This window comes from Aulonocara stuartgranti (genome assembly GCF_965226115.1).
Source record: "Aulonocara stuartgranti genome assembly, chromosome: 3".
Taxonomy (NCBI): Eukaryota; Metazoa; Chordata; class Actinopteri; order Cichliformes; family Cichlidae; genus Aulonocara; species Aulonocara stuartgranti.
This window is the reverse complement of record NC_138941.1, coordinates 55,220,883-55,239,625: the sequence shown is the minus strand read 5'-3', so window position 1 is coordinate 55,239,625 and position 18,743 is coordinate 55,220,883. Positions and strand designations below refer to the sequence as shown.

The window sequence follows — 18,743 nt, the reverse complement described above, 5'->3', positions numbered from 1 at the left end:
GCACCTTCAGTGGCAGATGGAAGTCTCTAAGTCTTCTGAGGAAGAAGAGACGCTGACGGGCTTTCTTAACCAGGGTGTTGATGTGACAGGACCATGACAGGTCCTGAGTGATGTGGACACCCAGGTATCGGAAACTGTCCACTCTCTCCACTGGCGTGCCACTGATGATGAGGGGTTTGTAATTCCTCGCCTGCTTTGTAGTGAAGTCCACGATCAGCTCCTTAGTCTTGCTGATGTTTAGGAGGAGGTTATTCTCCTGGCACCAGGTCTCCAGTAGTCCTGTAGTCCTTTCTGGCCTTTTTTATGGACTTTCGGAGGTCGTACCTGGCTGCTTTATAAGCATCAGCATCCCCGGAGTTAAAGGCAGAGGTCTGCACTTTTAGCTTGGCACGAACGTCTTTATTTACCCAGGGTTTCTTATTTGGATATATGCGGACAGTGGTTTTTGTGATGGTATCATCCATGCACTTTCCAATATATCCAATGACAGAGTCTGTGAGTTCATTGATGTTGCCATCAGCTGCATCCACAAATATCTGCCAGTCAGTTGTCTCAAAGCAGTCCTGCAGGACCTCCTCAGCCTCACTGTCCCATTTGTAAATAACCCTGGAAGCTGGTTTTTCCTGTTACAGTCTTTGTCTGTATGCAGGCAGCAGCAGTATAGGGCTTTGGAGTTGACGTCACGCCGCAATGCATTGTGGGAGCGCGGCACCATTTTCGGGTCTACGAATCAAAACAAACACACTGTGTTGGAACGACGATTACAAGATGCTTAAAAGCAGCTCAAAAGAGAATGGACTGTATAGAGACCAATTGCGTCTAGAGGCGAAGCAGCGGTAGTTGCAGAAAATAGCGTGCATTGGAAATGTGGACCCGTATGAAATACGGCCGTGGAGTAGAAACCCTGAAGACCAACCACTATTGACGTAGCCTGACATATTTTCGTACCTTATCTGTGGAATCAGCGCGTACAAGTCGTCATTTAAACAAAGGTAAGTCAGCTCGAGTACTGCGAGTAAAATGCGTTTGATTTCCCTGCAAACATTCAAATTAGTGCAGCATAAATTCATTCATGAGGGGAAATTACAGTGAGAACATGTGGAGGCTGTTAGGTGGATAACATAGTGAGTTCAGTGCATTGATGAGACATTGTCCTGAAGGATTTAGTTATTCTTTATGGTTAAAGAAATTGCAATGATTTATTCATATTTATTATAAATAATCCTAATTATACATCTTGCTTCCATATTTGTATCTTGTGTCACTAAAAATACATTTTATATTAATTTTATACATGACCTGCAGAATCTCCTTATCATATTAAGTGATTCATAATTGTCACTTTATGCTTTCTCCATCTCTAAAGTGATGACATCCTTGCATTACATATGGCAAATGGCCTGCATTTGTATAGCGCTTTTCTAGTCTATAGGACCCCAAAGCGCTTTACACTACATTCAGTCATTCACCCATTCACACACACAGGTGATGGCAGCTACATTGTAGCCACAGCTGCCCTGGGGCGCACTGACAGAGGCGAGGCTGCCGGACACTGGCGCCACCGGGCCCTCTGACCAACACCAGTAGGCAAACATGGGGTTAGAATCTTGCCCAAGGATATTTGACATGCAGCCAGGAGGCAGCCTGGGATCGAACCACCGACCTTCTGATTAGTGGCTGACCTGCTCTGCCACCTGAGCTACAGCCACATACTTTAGGTTCATTTTCTGCAGGCAGGTTTCTGACAGAGAACAGGCAGGTTTACACTATAACATGCAGCCTTCTATAGATGGACACATACAGAAATGAAAAATTACATGTATGTTCTAACTTTCTAAACACGTTGTTACATTTATGATGAAGTAGATTAAACACATTTATGTCTGCCTTGGCTCATAGTTCTTGTCTTTAAATGAACTTTGTGTGTGTTTCAGGTCCTGCACTCTCAAAGACTGAATGAACCAGCATTGCAGCCATGGGTCACTGTGAGCATCACAGGGAAGGTTGAAGCCGCCCACTGCACCTGTATGGCCGGAGTCGCAGAGACCTGCAGCCATGTCCCTGCTTTTCTGTTTAATGTAGAAGCAGCAGTGTTGATCTGTGGCACAAGGACTGTTACAGATGAACCAGCCTACTGGGTTTTGCTGGGTAATGTGACCAAGATACAGTCAGTGGTTGGCTATAAGATAGACTTCTCCTCTTCAGCTGCCCAAAAAAAGGCTCTTGATCAAAACATAAACAGACCATCCGTATTGAAAGGTAAAAGGAGTCGTCCTCAAAAAAGAAAAATCCCACCTGCTACTGTGGAGGAGTTGTCACTGCTATAATGCCATGTTTTATCTAGGGGTCTAGATTTATGCCTGTAGTGCACTGCCGTGTAAATAATTTGCATTTACTGAATATGTACTGACTGAGTCCCACTGCTCAAAAGTTGAATAAATAAACAAACTAATTTTTGCTTCTTTTTTTTTTTTTTATTAAAACCACTTTATAGAACATCACATCAGTAACAGTGTAGAATCCATATCATTTATAGTTTACAAATGACAAAATGTTTACATAAAATCATGACAGTGATTACATGATATCACCCACTACTAACATTACTTTATTTACTGTATCTTCTGAGAAACTACCACTATTTATACAGCACAAGACTTAAGAATATTTAACAGGAGAAGGTTTCATTTTCCCTGGTTTTACTATCACACTGTTCACCAAACGCAGCAAACCTTCACCATCTTATCCAGGAGGGTCACCTCTTCACCCTCACATGGAAGAAGTAATCTGATTGGCATGGTGGTATGTTTGAAGCAGGTCCCTTGTGTAGCACTGGAACCCAGTCCCGATGTTTCATCCATTTCATAGGCTGGTTTGCTGCAATAATGCCAAATAATTAGCAACTCTATAAATAGAAGGTAGTTCTGCAAAATCACACAGTAGGATGTTTGTTCTAATTTGCTATGAGCTCAGAGCGCATAGAAAATAAAACTAATAGACTATAAAGAGTGATATGAACATATTTAGAACTTACCGTAATGAAAATGTCTGGAGCACCAACAGATATTTGGAGATGGAAGAGAACTGGATATCAGCTCGTCTCACAACTGCTATCCAGGCTAGACGCCTTCGTTTGGTAACATCGATACACGAGCTGCCTCATGTTGCTGCCAGGTTGGGAAAGAATGAAAAGACAAACCCTTTTCAAGCTTATTCTCTTGCCGGTCGTGCGATCGAACATTGCAGCCGACCACACAGCAAATACGAACCATGGCTGTTGTGTGTGCCTTCGCTCCTTTTTCGCTTGTGCTTTGTTTAGACCCCCAAAATGGCGGATCGGGCCAAAATCCTTTCCACGCCCACCCCCGTGACATCACGCTCCAAAGCCCTATTGAACAATGTTCTGCCTTACCAAAAGCTGGGCGGGGGAGGGGTTTGTAGCACTCTTTGAATGGAGTGTAACAATGGTCCAATGTTTGATCACCTCTTGTGGGGAAGGAGATGTGCTGATAGTATTTGGGGAGAACCTTCTTCATGTTGGCTCTGTTGAAGTCTCCCAGCACAATAAAGGCAGCTTCTGGATTTTTGTTCTCAAGTACAGTAATGATGTCATACAGTTCGTCCATAGCCGCAGCTTTATCAGCGTGTGGGGGAATGTAAACAGCTGAAAGGAAAACTGAACTGAACTCCCTCGGGAGGTAAAAAGGCCTGACTTTAATGGTCAGTAGCTCGAGGCTCTGAGAGCAGTACGTTTTTAAGATACACACATCTCTAGCCCACAAAGAGTTAACCATAAAGCACACCCCTCCTCCCCTTTTCTTGCCTGAGTCCTTCGTTCGGTCTCTCCAGTAAACAGTGAATCCATCCGGCGTGATGGCGCAGTCGGGGACACTGGGCTCCAGCCATGTCTCTGTGAAGGCCAGAACGCAGCAGTTCCTGATGTCTTGTTGGTGTTTAATCCGTGCACGCAGCTCGTCAAGTTTGTTGTCCAGAGACTGGAGATTCGCAAGCAGGTTGCTGGGCAGAGGTGGCTTGCTGTTTCTCTGTCGCGTTCGGCACAAAACTCTGGCGCGTTTCCCCCTCTTTGTTTTCCCTCGACGTCGCGCAAGTAAACAAAGGATCCCAGGCAGCAGAGCATCCACGGAGTCGAAACCCGCTGTAAAGTCCGAACTGGCTGACGAGTGTAGCTCCAGAAGCGTTTATCTGTCATACCGAATGTATGATCGCGCTGTGCGCACAGAAATAGAAAGCAGTACAAAATAAATAATAACATTTTTGCTGAGATGACTGGGAGCTCTCGTCGGTGCAGCCATCTTACAGCGCAACCGGAAAATGACAGTAGATGTGAACTACAAGAGGGACCTGTTTGTATCACGATGGAAGAAATGGATGCACTATATTTGTTTATATATGTTTTAAAGTTTAGTGTGTTTAATTCTATGAAATGACCAAATGTGCCAAATACAAAATAAACAGGGGGAGCAGCTCCACAGTCACTCCTCACTCAGTCAACACAGGCCAGGCTCATGATCCAGGAAGAACCACAGTGCTGATGAGGTCATCGCAACAGGCGAGTGATTACCGCAGGTGTGATAAGCCACGGACACAGCAAGCACACAGGCTGTATCCCAATTCAGGGTCTGCAGCCTTGGTGGACTTAATGGTCCACAAGGGCCGCGTACTCAAAGACCGCTAAGTGCAAGGCTTGTGAAAGACGAGCCTCCGTCGCGCTCCCCAGGTTGCCTAGCAACCATGATACTAACCCCTGGAAACGTTTAATACAGTTTTTACATGAGCTTTGTTTGATTTGAGTATCTGAGGCTGAGACAACAGGACTGTAAAAACATGACTGTTGGGCTTCATTTCTTTACTGAACTTTAAGATTAGCTAGTAAATAATAATAAGACTGATTCAGGACAGACAATTAGTTATGTTAAACTTTTCTAGCAGTCCTTCACAAACAGGGAACAGTCTGTCTATTCTCTCCATCTGTCAGCTGCTGCTGGCTCTTCCTCCTCCTCTTCCTCACACACTGCTGAGTTTGTCCTGGTGGATGATCAGGGGTGCAAAGCCTCACAGATGATGTGCAGCAGTGGGTCCCTCAGTCTGTCCTCACTCTGGACACTTGCAGTTGTCACACATGGAAATCAAATGTGTGATAAGCCGCAGGATTCAAACACAAGTGTAACTTATAAACACATGTTCATACTTTTATTACACAATCATCCAGGTAAGTAAATTTTCAAAAGTTGATTTTGTTCATCTGAACGTTTTCAGTGGGAGAAATGTTTCGTCACTCATCCAAGTGACTTCTTCAGTCTCAGCTGACTGCAGGTTTCTCCAATCTTATAAACATGAAGGAAAGCTGTGCGTTAAACTGTGATTTAAACTCATCGACCTGACAGGATTCGATGAAATGAATGTTTCAAATAGAGTTTCTTTTCTCACCTGCAGCCATATTTCCTCCTGCTGCTCTTAAAAACCTTCAGGGCTTCTGATAGTCTGAGCTCTAACAGATCTTCAGGAGTGCTCATGCTTCTTTCAGGGAAAGGTGCCTGTTCTCTAACATATAGATGAGGCTGGTTATAGCTGCCATGAAGGAAGATCACTGCTCTGCTGCTGATCATGACAGAATCCTTCTAAAAGCATCGAGGCTCAATTCACTTTCACGCTGAAACCCGTAAATCCAACAAACCAAAATCATTAAAACTAACAAATTAATGCACTTATGTGCATATTTCCAGTGATGCACAAAACGCTCATGAGAGCATGGCAGCTAAGGGCGGAGCCAGAAGAGGATTTAGTGGATGCAACACTGGCAACTGTGAGCTCCATGAAACCAGGATCATCTGCAGGATTTGGTGCTGCTGTGGAGGTCACAAAGAACACAAGGAAGGAGATAAAAAAGCGCAGAATGAGCGACGCAGGCCGAACAACACGAGTCAGATACTGAGGAGGAGACGATGCCAAACTTTTCCTGATAGGACTGCAAAGCATAATTGTAGTAAAAATGAGCTCTGAGTTGTCGTGGATCTCAGTCTGACTGATTTCATTGTTCTGGAAGTTCCTCACAGACCAAGCACCAATCAGGAGAAGGAATAAGCTCCAATTTAAAGGCTAAACAGCAGAGCTCTGAGAACACATGGACACCTTTCATCGCTCATGTCAACAATCTGGATATAACAAGTTGTTGAATGAAGCCGCAGCTCTGAGCAGTAAAATGCATGTTTCTGATTGTCTTTATCATCTAATGAATTGATGCACTTTCCTGTTTCTTTTGGGTTAGAGTGACATTTGTTAAAATGAGGAGCAGCTTTTTTTTTGTTCTGCTAATACAGTTTGATTATAGTGTAAATGTAGAAGATGTGGTGATTAATGGCTGTGTGCTGTTCACATGGAATGAAAACACTGTACAGTAATGTTTCTAACAGCAAACACAGGAAGTGTCGTCACACAGTGTGTGTAATGTGTCACAGATTTCCTGTTTCTGGGATTCCTTGTTAATCCAGTTCCACACATGGCAAACATGGGAGAGCTGCCTGAACAGGACTAGACTGCATTTAAAGAAGGACGATACTGTTTGAGGTAAAGCTCCTGGACTCAGGGATGGGGGTGTAGACCAGCCTGACCAAAGACAGATGCTGCTCAGGAGCTGGCAGCTCATGATCGTTGCTTCCTGTCGTGGTACCTGCTAAATTCCTGAGCTCAAAAGATTTCTTTCTATAAGTCTATGAATTAGAAGCAGGCACAGGCATGGCTAGCAGATAGAGTTCTGTAACCCTCTGCTTCATACTAACAAACATGGATAAGTGCTTCAGAGCGCTGTCATCCACACAGTTCTGTGTTTCCATGATGACTTTGTTTGGTAGGACACACAAAAGTGTCTCTTCAGGTTTAATTTGTTCTTCTGATGGTGGAGTTCTTCACCTCTTGTTTCTACAGATGGATCAGCAAAGATCAGAGCCAGTGAGAGAGGGATTTGTTTGGATTAGAGAATCTTTTCCTCGCTGCTGTGCTGAATAAATATATGGAAGAGCAAAGTCATTCAGAAGGAGTTTTCTGTACATTGTGCATAACCCTGGTCAACATCGGTGTTTGGCCATCAGTCTAGCTCAGTAACTGTAGCCTAGCCTCTCAGATCACAGATGAACCCAGTGGAGATACAGCAGTATAAATACAGATAAAGCACTGCAGCTTTGAATCAGCACACGCCTCTGACCTTCCATCACATTCATACATGTGAAAGAGTTTGAAGGGTCAGATTGTGCTGAGCAGCTTTTCCTGTGCACTCTGACTGAGTTAAGGGGCTCTTTGGGAATCTACAGTACTGTGCAAAAGTCTGGAGCCAGCCCTCATTTGTTTCTAGTCTGCTGTGAAATGCATGCAGCAAGTCACTGAAATGTGCAAACACACATAGAACTACAGAAAATCAAAAGGCAGAAACAGTCAGTGTTTAGTTTTTTCACAGCCTGAACACTTACTGCCTGAACTCACAAACAAGAACTCTTTGTTTCTGTTTCTTTCACAGAGACTTGTTGATGCATAGCAGCTGTTATTTTTAGCATTTCTTGTGGATCCAACAAGAGAAATGGGAGCAAACGATGTGTTTCCATGACAGGCTGGTTGTATTAGAGCAGCTCCAGATGCAGTTTAAACATCTGTCATGTCATTTTATTTATAGAACGCCTTTCAAGACGACCATCACAAATTGCTTCACCACAAAAAACAGAGCATGAAAAAGAGTGAAATTAAAGTGTACAAAGATGAACATCACACTCGTTCATCCTCGAGTTAGAAGCCCTTTCATGCTTGAATGCTTCAGAGGTCAGAATTCAGAAGATTCATAAAGAAATTGAAACTGGAGCTTCTCAGTCATCCAGGTCGTGTTAGTCATCGATGAACAGGAACACCTAGTCATCCAGCAAAAAAAAAAAAAGAATCATGTTGTCAATAGGATCATTTTTATCTTTCACAGAAAGTGTGACTGCATCTATAGACTTGAAACAGAGTGAAACTTTGCAGTAGAAATGCTCCAAACAAAGTAAGCAGTCTGGGTGTGGCTGATATTAGATGTCTGTTCACACTGGCAGATACAACAAGCGAACTTTACTCTGAACCAGTCTGAAGTCAAACAATGATGAAGGTCAAAATCTTTAATCAAATTAACATTAAATTATAAAAACAAAGATCTGTTTCTACACAGTAAAGTCTGTACATGATCAGGATCCATGAAACGTGTCAAACTTGTTTCATTTGTCTTCATCTGATTTTTCTAGTTTCCAGAAATCTTGTAATATAATGCTCTATTTTAGGTGGAGAAACTAATTGTGAATCAGAATATAATACAGTGTTTGTTGTTTTTGAATCATGGGGTGTGGAGTCCAGATGAACTCTTTTTTCCCCATCTATGTGAGCAAGAAAATAATGTTTAAACATTAAAATTCAGATTAATTAAGTTTATCCTGAAGTTAACTCAACACCTCATTTTAATTTGCTGAGGAGAAAAGAGACAAAATGTTAGCAGACCAGAATAGTAGTATCTGACTCTCACACTTTGTCTGATGTATACATAAAACCAGAAAGAAGGATAGAGCAGACAGAGTAGGAGTTTCATCACAGCTGAACTGTGTTTGATTATGTTCGCCTGTAATAGTCACTCTTCACTAAGGAGAAAAAACTGTGTCACAACAATTTAACTCAACAACATTAAGAAGCAGATCATACAGGCCGTAAGTGGGGAGCAGAAAAAGAAGGAAACTTATATGAATCACTTACTGTTCACTGTGTTCTTTCTGGACAAAAAAGATATGAATTAACTTTAGAAGATTTTTAACCTTTTAATAATTTTTCATGTCTGTTACAGAAAAAAAACAAGAATGATCGTCAAACTGGAACTTCAGGTTTCAATGTTTACAGTCGGACGTGGGAGCTGTAATAAGCTTACAGGTCATTTCAGTTTCTTTGATTGTCTACACAACACAGCTGAAGGACATGAAAAGAACAGTCTCATGCTCTGACTCGTGATTATTCACAGTGTGCGACATAGCTTGCTGACATAGGTGACGTACCCCAGTGAAAAGTAACTGCCTTTATAAACCTAAAAAAAAACTCACAAAGTTATACCTGAAGTCAGTCTGAACTACAAATACTTCTTCTTAGTACTGTTGCTAATGATGTTTAAATATGTCCACCTCCCCTGAAATCACAGCTCAGTGTGAATGGAGCTCTCTCTGACTGCTGACACTAACACTGTTATCAACAGTATGTTTTTACTCCAAATAAGTGCTTTCTATTGTATATAGAGACACAGAATGATAGAAAATCTGTTTGGATTTCTTTATGGGATCATGTCTGTACATGATACATGTACATGAGTTCAGAGGAAGCTGTCTGTTTCCTGAACCTGATGGTTTGTGAGAAGTTGTATGGCAGATTTAAAGGAAATTAACCAAGAAAGTAAAAACAAAAATGATCCTGTGTTCCATGGAAAGAGATAAACTTTGATCACTCCTCTGTTTGAAGACAGATCCACATGATTATAGATTATTGATTGACTGAATCCACACTGGTTATCAGTCAGTAACTCTGCACTAAAGCATTTGTTACTGTGATGAAGTCTTTAAATCAATCTGTATGAAACTTTAGTCACTGATCAGTAATCTGATGGAACAATAATCATCCCTTTAACTGGAAACAATCAGATAAAATCAGTTTGTGCTTAAAAAGTCAACGTTCAAGTTTTACTGACATAGCTGGACTGGCCATTGGGAAAAATGGAAAAATGAAAAATCTTGAAAAAAATGAAAAATCGCCAGCGGCCGATGGATTTTTAAAAAAAAATTTTTTAGGAAGGGTATATATAATGAAAGGTGTTGGATTGGCCAATTGGTCATGATCGACTCTGGGCTGGACCAATTACAGCCAAGGAGGCCGGATGCACCCTCCCCCTTGTTTAGCAATCGCGTGATTTTCGCGCATTGCATGCCGGGAACTCGTGGCAAAACAATCCAAGTACCACATCAAATGCAAGCGTTTGCAGCACCGCAAAACGTTCATTCTCCGGTTCCAATACCTTCTTGTTTTTTCTATGCCGCACAAAAAAGGAATGTACAAAACAAAAGGAGAACAATGCTGGTCCGTACAAAGACAGACTCGACGAAAAGACAAAGAAAAGATACGAGGAAAAAATCAAAGGAGTGAAAGGGTCAGACCCTTACGAGCACACAGAGTGGACAAAAGACGTTAACGTGCTGCCCAACTTTCACCACGCTCATATTTATAATTATACGGTTCTTGGAGTGAGTGCATACACTCATGAAGTTTAGTAACTTCAGGTCACTGCAACAAGCCCAGGTACAGTTTACCGACGGATGGGTGCAGGACCTTGAAATGCACCGTGTAGAACGAAAGACCATCGTACGAACAAAGGTAAGTTTACCAGTCTCACAAATCGTCGTCATAAATACACATTCGTTAACCGTTTATTAATATAACCTTTGAGCTCAACGGTAATTAATTAGTAGTGGAAATAATTTCTGGTAGCATTACAGAAATGTAGCAGTGACAATAATATTGTATGCTGTAATCGTACTGGGCAATTAGTGATACAAAACAACTGTTTTATCCTGTGAATAAAAGTATATGTTTTTGTCAATGTACCATGGTGATAACAGAAGCGAAACGCAATATTGTGTCAGGACAATTTACTATTTATGCACAATAAACAAAGGAGCGACAATTTCTGTTCAGCGCCAGACTTGCTTGTAACCTATATCACCAATTATGTTAAGAAAAATGACGTATTAACTACTACAAAACTCTGACCTTTGTGGGAATGCTTGGAGCAGACTAACGTGAGCTGGAGTGTTCTGAGACGTTATATTTGGTATATCCAGACCATACGTCGGCTCTTACTTCGGAAACATGGCTTAAAAAATTTCTCTTCAACGACGTAATCCAATAAAAAAAAAAGATCTCTTTACCCGTTGGCGTCCCGTGGCTGTCATGCGACCGGCTATTGCAGTTAATAATACAACAGCTTCTTGCCATTTTTTGGGTTTCTTTTTATCGCTGTGTAACTGAGTTCAATTGAAAGCCTGCGTGCGCTAGTACCTCTTGCCACAAGTTCCCAGAATCCTTTGCGGTTTTACCCCTGAATGACGTCACATTTTCAATCTTTATCCTGGTGGGCCGGGCTCTAGTCAAAATGCCCGGGCCGATTTTTTGTCCCAGTCCAGCCTTGTTTACTGAAATGATGTTGAAAAAACTGGAAACAAAGCAGTTCAGCTCCGGTCACTGCAAGGAATGTCACAAGAAAATATATTGTGGTGAGCTCAAACAAGGAGGAGACAGAGACTTCTGTTTTGACCTGCTAATCCTACCTTAACCATTATGCCACAGCCTTTCAGTAGGAATGCCCCTCACCCACAACAGCAGAAAGAGGTGGTGCACGGGCACAGCAGTTTGAATCACGGAGCTCTAACAACATTAAATACAGAACACATACAGCTGCGGTAACGTTACACACTAGCAACAGCAAAGGCAAATCAACACACAGTAACCGTAAAGCGCTGCCACATAGAAAATGGTAACGTCAGGTAAATAGTCCCATTATCCCTTGAGCCAGTGGCCCCTCCCCCTGGCTCGCTACAATACATTCTCACAAACAACACAAACATTTAAAGCATGTTTTAAATCAGGTACCTGCTGATAGAATCTGTATGTGGAGGCTGTGACTTGAGTCGTGTATAATGTGCAGTATTTTAAGTATTTGAACTTTTCAGCTTTTTCATGTCTTTGTATCGCTGTCATGTTCACCTTGTAATTTTGTTCCCAATCAGTGGATTTGAGTTTTCCTCTTTATCATTTCAAGATTTTAAACTCTAGTAGTTTGTCTCTTGCGCTTCTCTCTATTTCGAGGTCCCAAGACTTAAAATTTTTTGTTAAATGCTTTGAATTTTGGTCATTTTGAAATGCTTTCAGTCTCAATATAGGGCTTCGGAGTTGACGTCACGCCGCAATGCATTGTGGGAGCGCAGCTCCATTTTCGGGGTCTACGATCCAAACAAATACACTGTATTGGAACGGCGACTACGACAAGAAACATGCTTAAAAGCAGCTCGAAAGAAAACGGACGGTATAGAGATCGATTGCGTCCAGAGGCGAAGCAGCGGTATTTGAAAAATATAGAGTGCATCGCAAATCTGGACCCATACGACATACGGCAGTGGAGTAAAGACCCAGACGACTTACCGCCACTGTCCTACCCCGATATCTTCACCTATCTTGTTTGTGGAGTAAGTGCTTACACTGCGAACCAGTTTCGTAATTACAAGTCACTGGAGGCGCATATCCAATTTACAAATGGCTGGGTGCAAGATTTGGCTATTTTCAAGCCGCCAAAATCTGAGTACGTCGTCATTCATACCAAGGTAAGTCAGCTGGAGTGCATCGAGTGACATAGCCATTTTCCACCCCCCACCATAATTAATGTTAAATCTTTATCATTGAACTGTTAAAATATCGTTATCATATTATGTGCCCATAATTGTATAGTAGATGCAAATTAACACATTGATAATCGGGCAAATTATTAACGCCAATCAGTGTCCTCCCTGTCTCATTTCATTTATTGTCTTTACATCAACCTTGTCCTTGCATGTTACAGGTACTGCACTCCCAAAGATTGAATGAACCTGCATTACGACCATGGGTAATTGTAAGCACCACAGGGAAGGTCGAAACTGCACACTGCACCTGTATGGCCGGAGTTGCTGAGACCTGCACCCATGTCGCTGCACTTCTGTTTAAAGTGGAGGCAACAGTGAGGATACGTGGCACAAAGACAGTCACAGATGAACCAGCCTACTGGGTTTTGCCGGGGAACACAACCATTGTGTCCATTTAAATACCGATGTGACAGCATTCAGGAAGCGTTGAATGCACATGACAAAGACTTCTGCCTCGAATTGACAGCAAAAGGACTTAACTTGAAGAAGACACATCGCTTTTACTCACAAGTGCAAACACAGGTCTTTGTGGCCAACGCAAAGCACTGTGACCTCGTGGTATGGACACAAAAAGACATGGCAATTTTACGTATCTTACCAGATGTGCACTTCTGGGAATCACATTTAAAGAAAGCTCAGGAGTTCTTTCAGAAGGTGTGCCTTCCTGAACTTGTAGGAAAACATTTCTCTAAGCGAAATGCAGCCCCGTGTGGTCACAACGTTTTTTCTTCTGGTGTCTAGTTTTTTGTCAGAAGTGCATTGAAATATGTATAACTTGATTTCAAACGTGCAGCACTTACCATGTACCAATTGTCAAAGTGTGAAATAAAGAGTGCAAAGCAGTTATTTGTTATCTTGCTTTTATTATAACGTAATTTTAGTGAAACAAAGAGTCCAAAGTGATGATAAACTTTCGCTTATAGTATACAGGTACAGAAATGGTTACATAACGCAATGTCAATGTGTTCATACAGTCACACATACAAAAAACTAAAAAGGTTTTCCTTTTTTAAACAATTATTAATTAACAAGTACAAGTCTCATGTGTGCCTGGTTTCACTACCACACTGGGGCACATGTTAACCAAAACACAACACACCCTCACAATTTTATCAAGGAAGGTAACGTCTTCACCCATTGTTGCTTGCAAACAGTGCCTCTCTGGCCAGTGTACAAGTATTCCAAAGCGAGCATGCAACACGTCAATTGTATCAGAAAAGACAGAAGAAAGAGTTTTGTAGGAGACATTGAATAGATAACTAAGATGCTGGACAGGAAGATCAAGTCTAAGTCGCATAAGTGTGAGTAAAAGCATTTGGAAATGCGACAGTTTCTTTGATGCTGGTAGGAAAGCTTTTACATTCTCGAGCACGGACATAAAAATAGCAAAACAAGTAAAACCGGTGTAATATTTCACTTTTTCCGTGTCACCCTTTAAAAAGTTTTCATTCAGCTCTGTCTTGTCCAACTTTGATTTAAGCTTTCTGTTCTCCTCCAGCAGCCGGTTTATTTCTGCTCTGCTCTGTACACAGTGCACACAATCATTTGTCAGTTGTTGATCTTCTGTCTGTTTCTCTCTGATATCAATGTTTTCTGCATCAGCACCCGTTACCTCTGCTTCTACTTGTCCAGCACAAATTTGTCCCTCAGCCAAAATAACAAGGTTGTTATGGTGTTGCTCTTCGGTGGTGTCCATCTCTGGCTGCTCTTCTGTGGTAACTTCTGCTGAGGCTTCACCTTCACACTCTGCTGAGGCTTCACCTTGACATTCTGCTGAGGCTTCACCTTCACACTCTGCTGCTCCATTGTCAAAGCCTGTCCAATAAAAAGAGTGCAAATACACAAGGGAACTTTTAAATGGTTTATACATTAAGGCCGTATGAATACTCAAAAATGTTTGTGTTAATTGACTAAGATCAACTTTTAAAATAAGAGACTGTGGCTGGGGGTGCGGTTGTCGTTTACCTCCAAATAGTACTTTATTTTGTTGACGTTGTGTTCGCCTCCTGTGACGGTCTGAATGTGATGTTCGGATTTCGGAGTGCCCCATGTGTAGCGTTGGTACCCAGTCTGGATTTGTTTGATCCATTTCATAGGCAGGCTTCCCTACAGTTGTGCGAAACAATTAGCGAATCGTTACATAGCACATATGTCTGCAAAGTCACTCCATTCGATGTTTGATCGCAATTTCTATAACTTCCGAGACCATCAACGGTAATATTATTCAGCTATAAAGTGTGATAAGAACATATTTAGAACTTACCGGAATGAAAATGTCGTGAGCACACCAGCTGATATCTGGAGACGTAACAGAACTTGATATCAGCTCGTCTCACGGCTGCTATCCAGGCTAGACGCCTTCGTTTGGTAACATCCGATACATGAGCTCCTTCACGTTGCTTCCAGGTTGGGAAAGCATAAAAAGACAATCCAACCTTATTCCCGTGCCGGTCGTAAGATCGAACATTGCAGCCGAGCACACAGCAAGTACGAACCATGGCTATGCTATCGCTCCTAGCTTAGACCCCCAAAATGGTGAATCGGGCCAAAATCCTTTCCACGCCCACCCCCGTGACATCACGCTCCGAAGCCCTATATGCTCACTGGATCTAGTTAATTTACTTGGGTTTGGTTACAAATTTCTGCTACCTAATGCCAATAATCTTGTGTTAAATACATCTATGCTTAAAATTAAATACACATTAACTTTTCAAGAAGGTTGTTAGTTGCTTTGTCCCTTTGAGACATTTTATTCTATGGATAAGACCAGAGACTTATTGCATACTCTGTCTGTGCTCTGTTCATTGTTCTAGTAGATCCACTTCTACTCTTCTATTGTAAATATTTTAGAGATCTCTATGATATTTTATACCTCAAAGGTTTTTCATATCATTTCTTTGTATGTGTCCATCAATTCATTTAATTCTGTAATGTGAATAACTTGTGTCTGCACATGAGTCGTTTTTCCATCAGTAATTCTGATGGTGTTATAGGTATTCTTGGTCTGTCTGTCTGTCTGTCTGCTTTATATTTAGCTTCCTCTACCCACAACCGGTTAATGTTGCTAAAGGTTGTATTTTAATCCGAACCACAATGATGAAATAGAAATCACAACCAAAACTCTGTCTCCTCCTTCCTGGTCTGTTCAAAGATGCTGGTTGATCACCTCTAATTTTCTATGCCATTAAAAACAAAAAAACAGCAACAAAAAAACCCCAACTGGATTAGAATAAAGAGACGGTAGAAATTATTATTTTGAATTTTCCATCCATCTTCATCCGCTTTATCCGGGGCCGGGTCGCGGGGGCAGCAGCCTAAGCAAAGAGGCCCAGACCTCCCTCTCCCCAGCCACCTCCTCCAGCTTATCCGGGGGAATACCAAGGCGTTCCCAGGCCAGCCGAGAGATATAATCTCTCCAGCGTGCCTGGAACACCTCACCCAGGAGGCGCCCAGGGGGCATCCTTGTCAGATGCCCGAACCACCTCAGCTGGCTCCTTTCGATGTGGAGCAGCAGCTGCTCTACTCTGAGCCCCTCCCGGATGGCCGAACTTCTCACCCTATCTCTAAGGGAGAGGCCAGCCACCCTTCGGAGGAAGCTCATTTCCGCCGCTTGTATCCGCGATCTCGTTCTTTCGGTCACTACCCACAGCTCGTGGCCATAGGTGAGGGTAGGGACGTAGATCGACCGGTAAATTGAGAGCTTCGCTTTTACACTCAGCTCCCTCTTCACCACGACGGACCAGTGCAGCGTCCGCATTACTGCAGCTGCAGCCCCAATCCGTCTGTCGATCTCCGGCTCCCTTCTCCCATCACTCGCGAACAAGACCCCGAGATACTTGAACTCCTCCACTTGGGGCAGGAACTCATCCCCGACCCAGAGTGGGCACTCCACCCTTTTCCGGCTGAGAACCATGGCCTCAGATTTGGAGGTGCTGATCCTCATTCCCGCTGCTTCACACTCGGCTGCGAACCGTTCCAGTGCGAGCTGGAGGCCCTCACCCGATGAAGCCAACAGAACCACATCATCTGCAAAAATCAGAGATGAGATTCTGAGGCCACCAAAGCGAAAGCCCTCCGCCACTTGGCTGCGCCTAGAAATCCTGTCCATAAAAATTATGAACAGAACCGGAGACAAAGGGCAGCCCTGGCGGAGCCCATCACCCACCGGGAACGAGTCCAACTTATTGCCGGCAATGCGAACCAAGCTCTCGCAACGGTTGTATAGGGATCGAATGGCCCATAGCAATGGGCCAGACACCCCATATTCCCGCAACACCTCCCACAGGACACCCCGAGGGACACGGTCGAATGCCTTCTCCAAGTCCACAAAACACATTTAGACTGGTTGGGCAAACTCCCATGCACCCTCAAGTATCCTGGAGAGGATAAAGAGCTGGTCCAGTGTTCCGCGACCAGGACGAAAACCGCATTGTTCCTCCTGTATCCGAGGTTCGACTAACGGACGAACTCTCCTTTCCACTCTCCTTATATGATTTTGAATCATATAAAGTTACTCCAATCACTAAATCCATTAAAATGCAAACCTCTGTTTTGAAAGAAACCTCAAACATAATAGAAGTAAATAAGACTGTATTTGCCCAGTGAAAGCAAACATGTCCTGCTCAACCAGAGCTGAAAATCATTGAGAGCAAGAAAAACCTATTGACAGATAAGGCAGCTCTCATGTAAAAGGGCAGGCTAAATATAATGAGCCATGAACGACTCTTTCACTCTTTCACCTCTGCTTTTGAGCCCAGGTATAGAAAATTACTTACTCGAGAGAGTAATTAAGTACCATTCTCCATTACTTTGAAGAAAAGTAACCAGTAAAACTTTGCTTTGTTTTTGAGTAGCCACCATAACACAGCACGTGAACTTTGCTCTGACTGAGGCTCAGTCTGAGCGGTCAGACGACATATTTAAAGAATGAACACATGAAGCTGTGGCGGTTGATCTTGTACTAATATTACTGGTAATCATGAATTTGTTAAAAGATACAAAGTCATTTTTTTTATTTTAATAAGAACAAAAATCTGTCAGAGAATAACATAATGAAATGAGACAAGTTTGAATCTACTTTAAATCTCACTCACAAAGTTAAACATTCAGAAGCTCTTATAATGGCCAAATGGCTAATGAGCCATGAACGAAAAGACTCACCTCTGCTTTTGAGCCCAGGTATAGAAAATTACTTACTCCAGAGAGTAATTAAGTACCATTCTCCATTACTTTCAAGAAAAGGAACCAGTAAAACTTTACTTTGTTTTTGAGTAGCCATCATAACACAGCATGTGAACTTTGCTCTGACTGAGGCTCAGTCTGAGCAGTCTCAGTCAGATATTTTAGGAATGAACACATGTAGTTGTGGCGGTTGATCTTGTATTAACATTACTGGTAATTAGGGCTGGGCCGTATTATACCGTTCACGGTAATACCGGTATAATGTTAGGCAACGATAGGAAAATGAGATATCGCGATAGAATGGGAGTAAAACGCGCATGCACAGTGCCTTTGTTTTCATACGCACATGGCCGATTATTGAGTGAAACAGATGAACCAGAATTGGTTTGTAAAAATGGTGCAACTTCCGTGATGTGGAACTGGTTTGGTGTTTGTCCGTCAGATACACAACAAAGCACATTTTTTTGCAGAACATGCAAGCGGCCGTTGTTATTGTCGTATTTGTCGGACTAAGATGCTCTTAAATCTGGGAGTAATCTGGGTCCTAAACTCTGTATGCTTCCAGTCAAACAACACTGCAGCATCACTGAGAGTTAAAAACTGTCTAAATTCTTTCATCTTTAATAAAACGATTAGCATTGCTGCTTTACCAGGTGTAACTATAAAGTTTAACTTCCAGGCATCCATGAAAACAAAAGTTATTACATTTAACGGAGTTAGAAGTTAGCAGGAAGCTAGCGGAAGTTAGCTCGCTAGTTTCGCTAGTTACCTAAGCATGATATAGCATGTTCTGACTGAGAGATTTCTGAAAAAATTCAAACGTACAGCTCTGCTATCACTTCCAACATAAATGAAGACAGGAAACTAAACAGCAGTGACGTTTGTAGGGTTACTGAAGTTGGGCTAGCTGGTATATAATGATGTACTACGTGATTGCTAGCGACACAGCTATGTTAGCATAACATAAACAGTGAAGCTGGAGGATGAACACTAACACTTTTCCACTTATAAAAGTTAACGTGAAGGTTCCTCATGGTAGAGACAAATGCAATC

At 42.4% G+C, this 18,743-nt stretch overlaps 2 protein-coding genes across 2 annotated transcripts in view; both read right to left on the bottom strand.

Annotated features, from left to right (window-relative positions):
- LOC309699351 (tripartite motif-containing protein 16-like) overlaps positions 1 to 18,743 on the bottom strand; it is a gene marked incomplete at both ends in the record, with an annotated part of 113,450 nt that overhangs the window by 22,113 nt on the left and 72,594 nt on the right. The gene's annotated exons all lie outside the window — the stretch shown is intronic.
- On the bottom strand, positions 13,550 to 15,099 carry LOC309698516 (uncharacterized protein; the record flags this gene model as incomplete). Its single annotated transcript, XM_082521027.1, has 5 exons — positions 14,773 to 15,099; positions 14,475 to 14,615; positions 14,295 to 14,324; positions 13,684 to 14,246; positions 13,550 to 13,576 (listed from the first exon to the last, which is right to left on the bottom strand). The coding sequence occupies exons 1-5, from the start codon at positions 15,005 to 15,007 to the stop codon at positions 13,550 to 13,552; spliced, it is 996 nt and encodes a 331-aa protein (XP_082377153.1). The 5' UTR covers positions 15,008 to 15,099.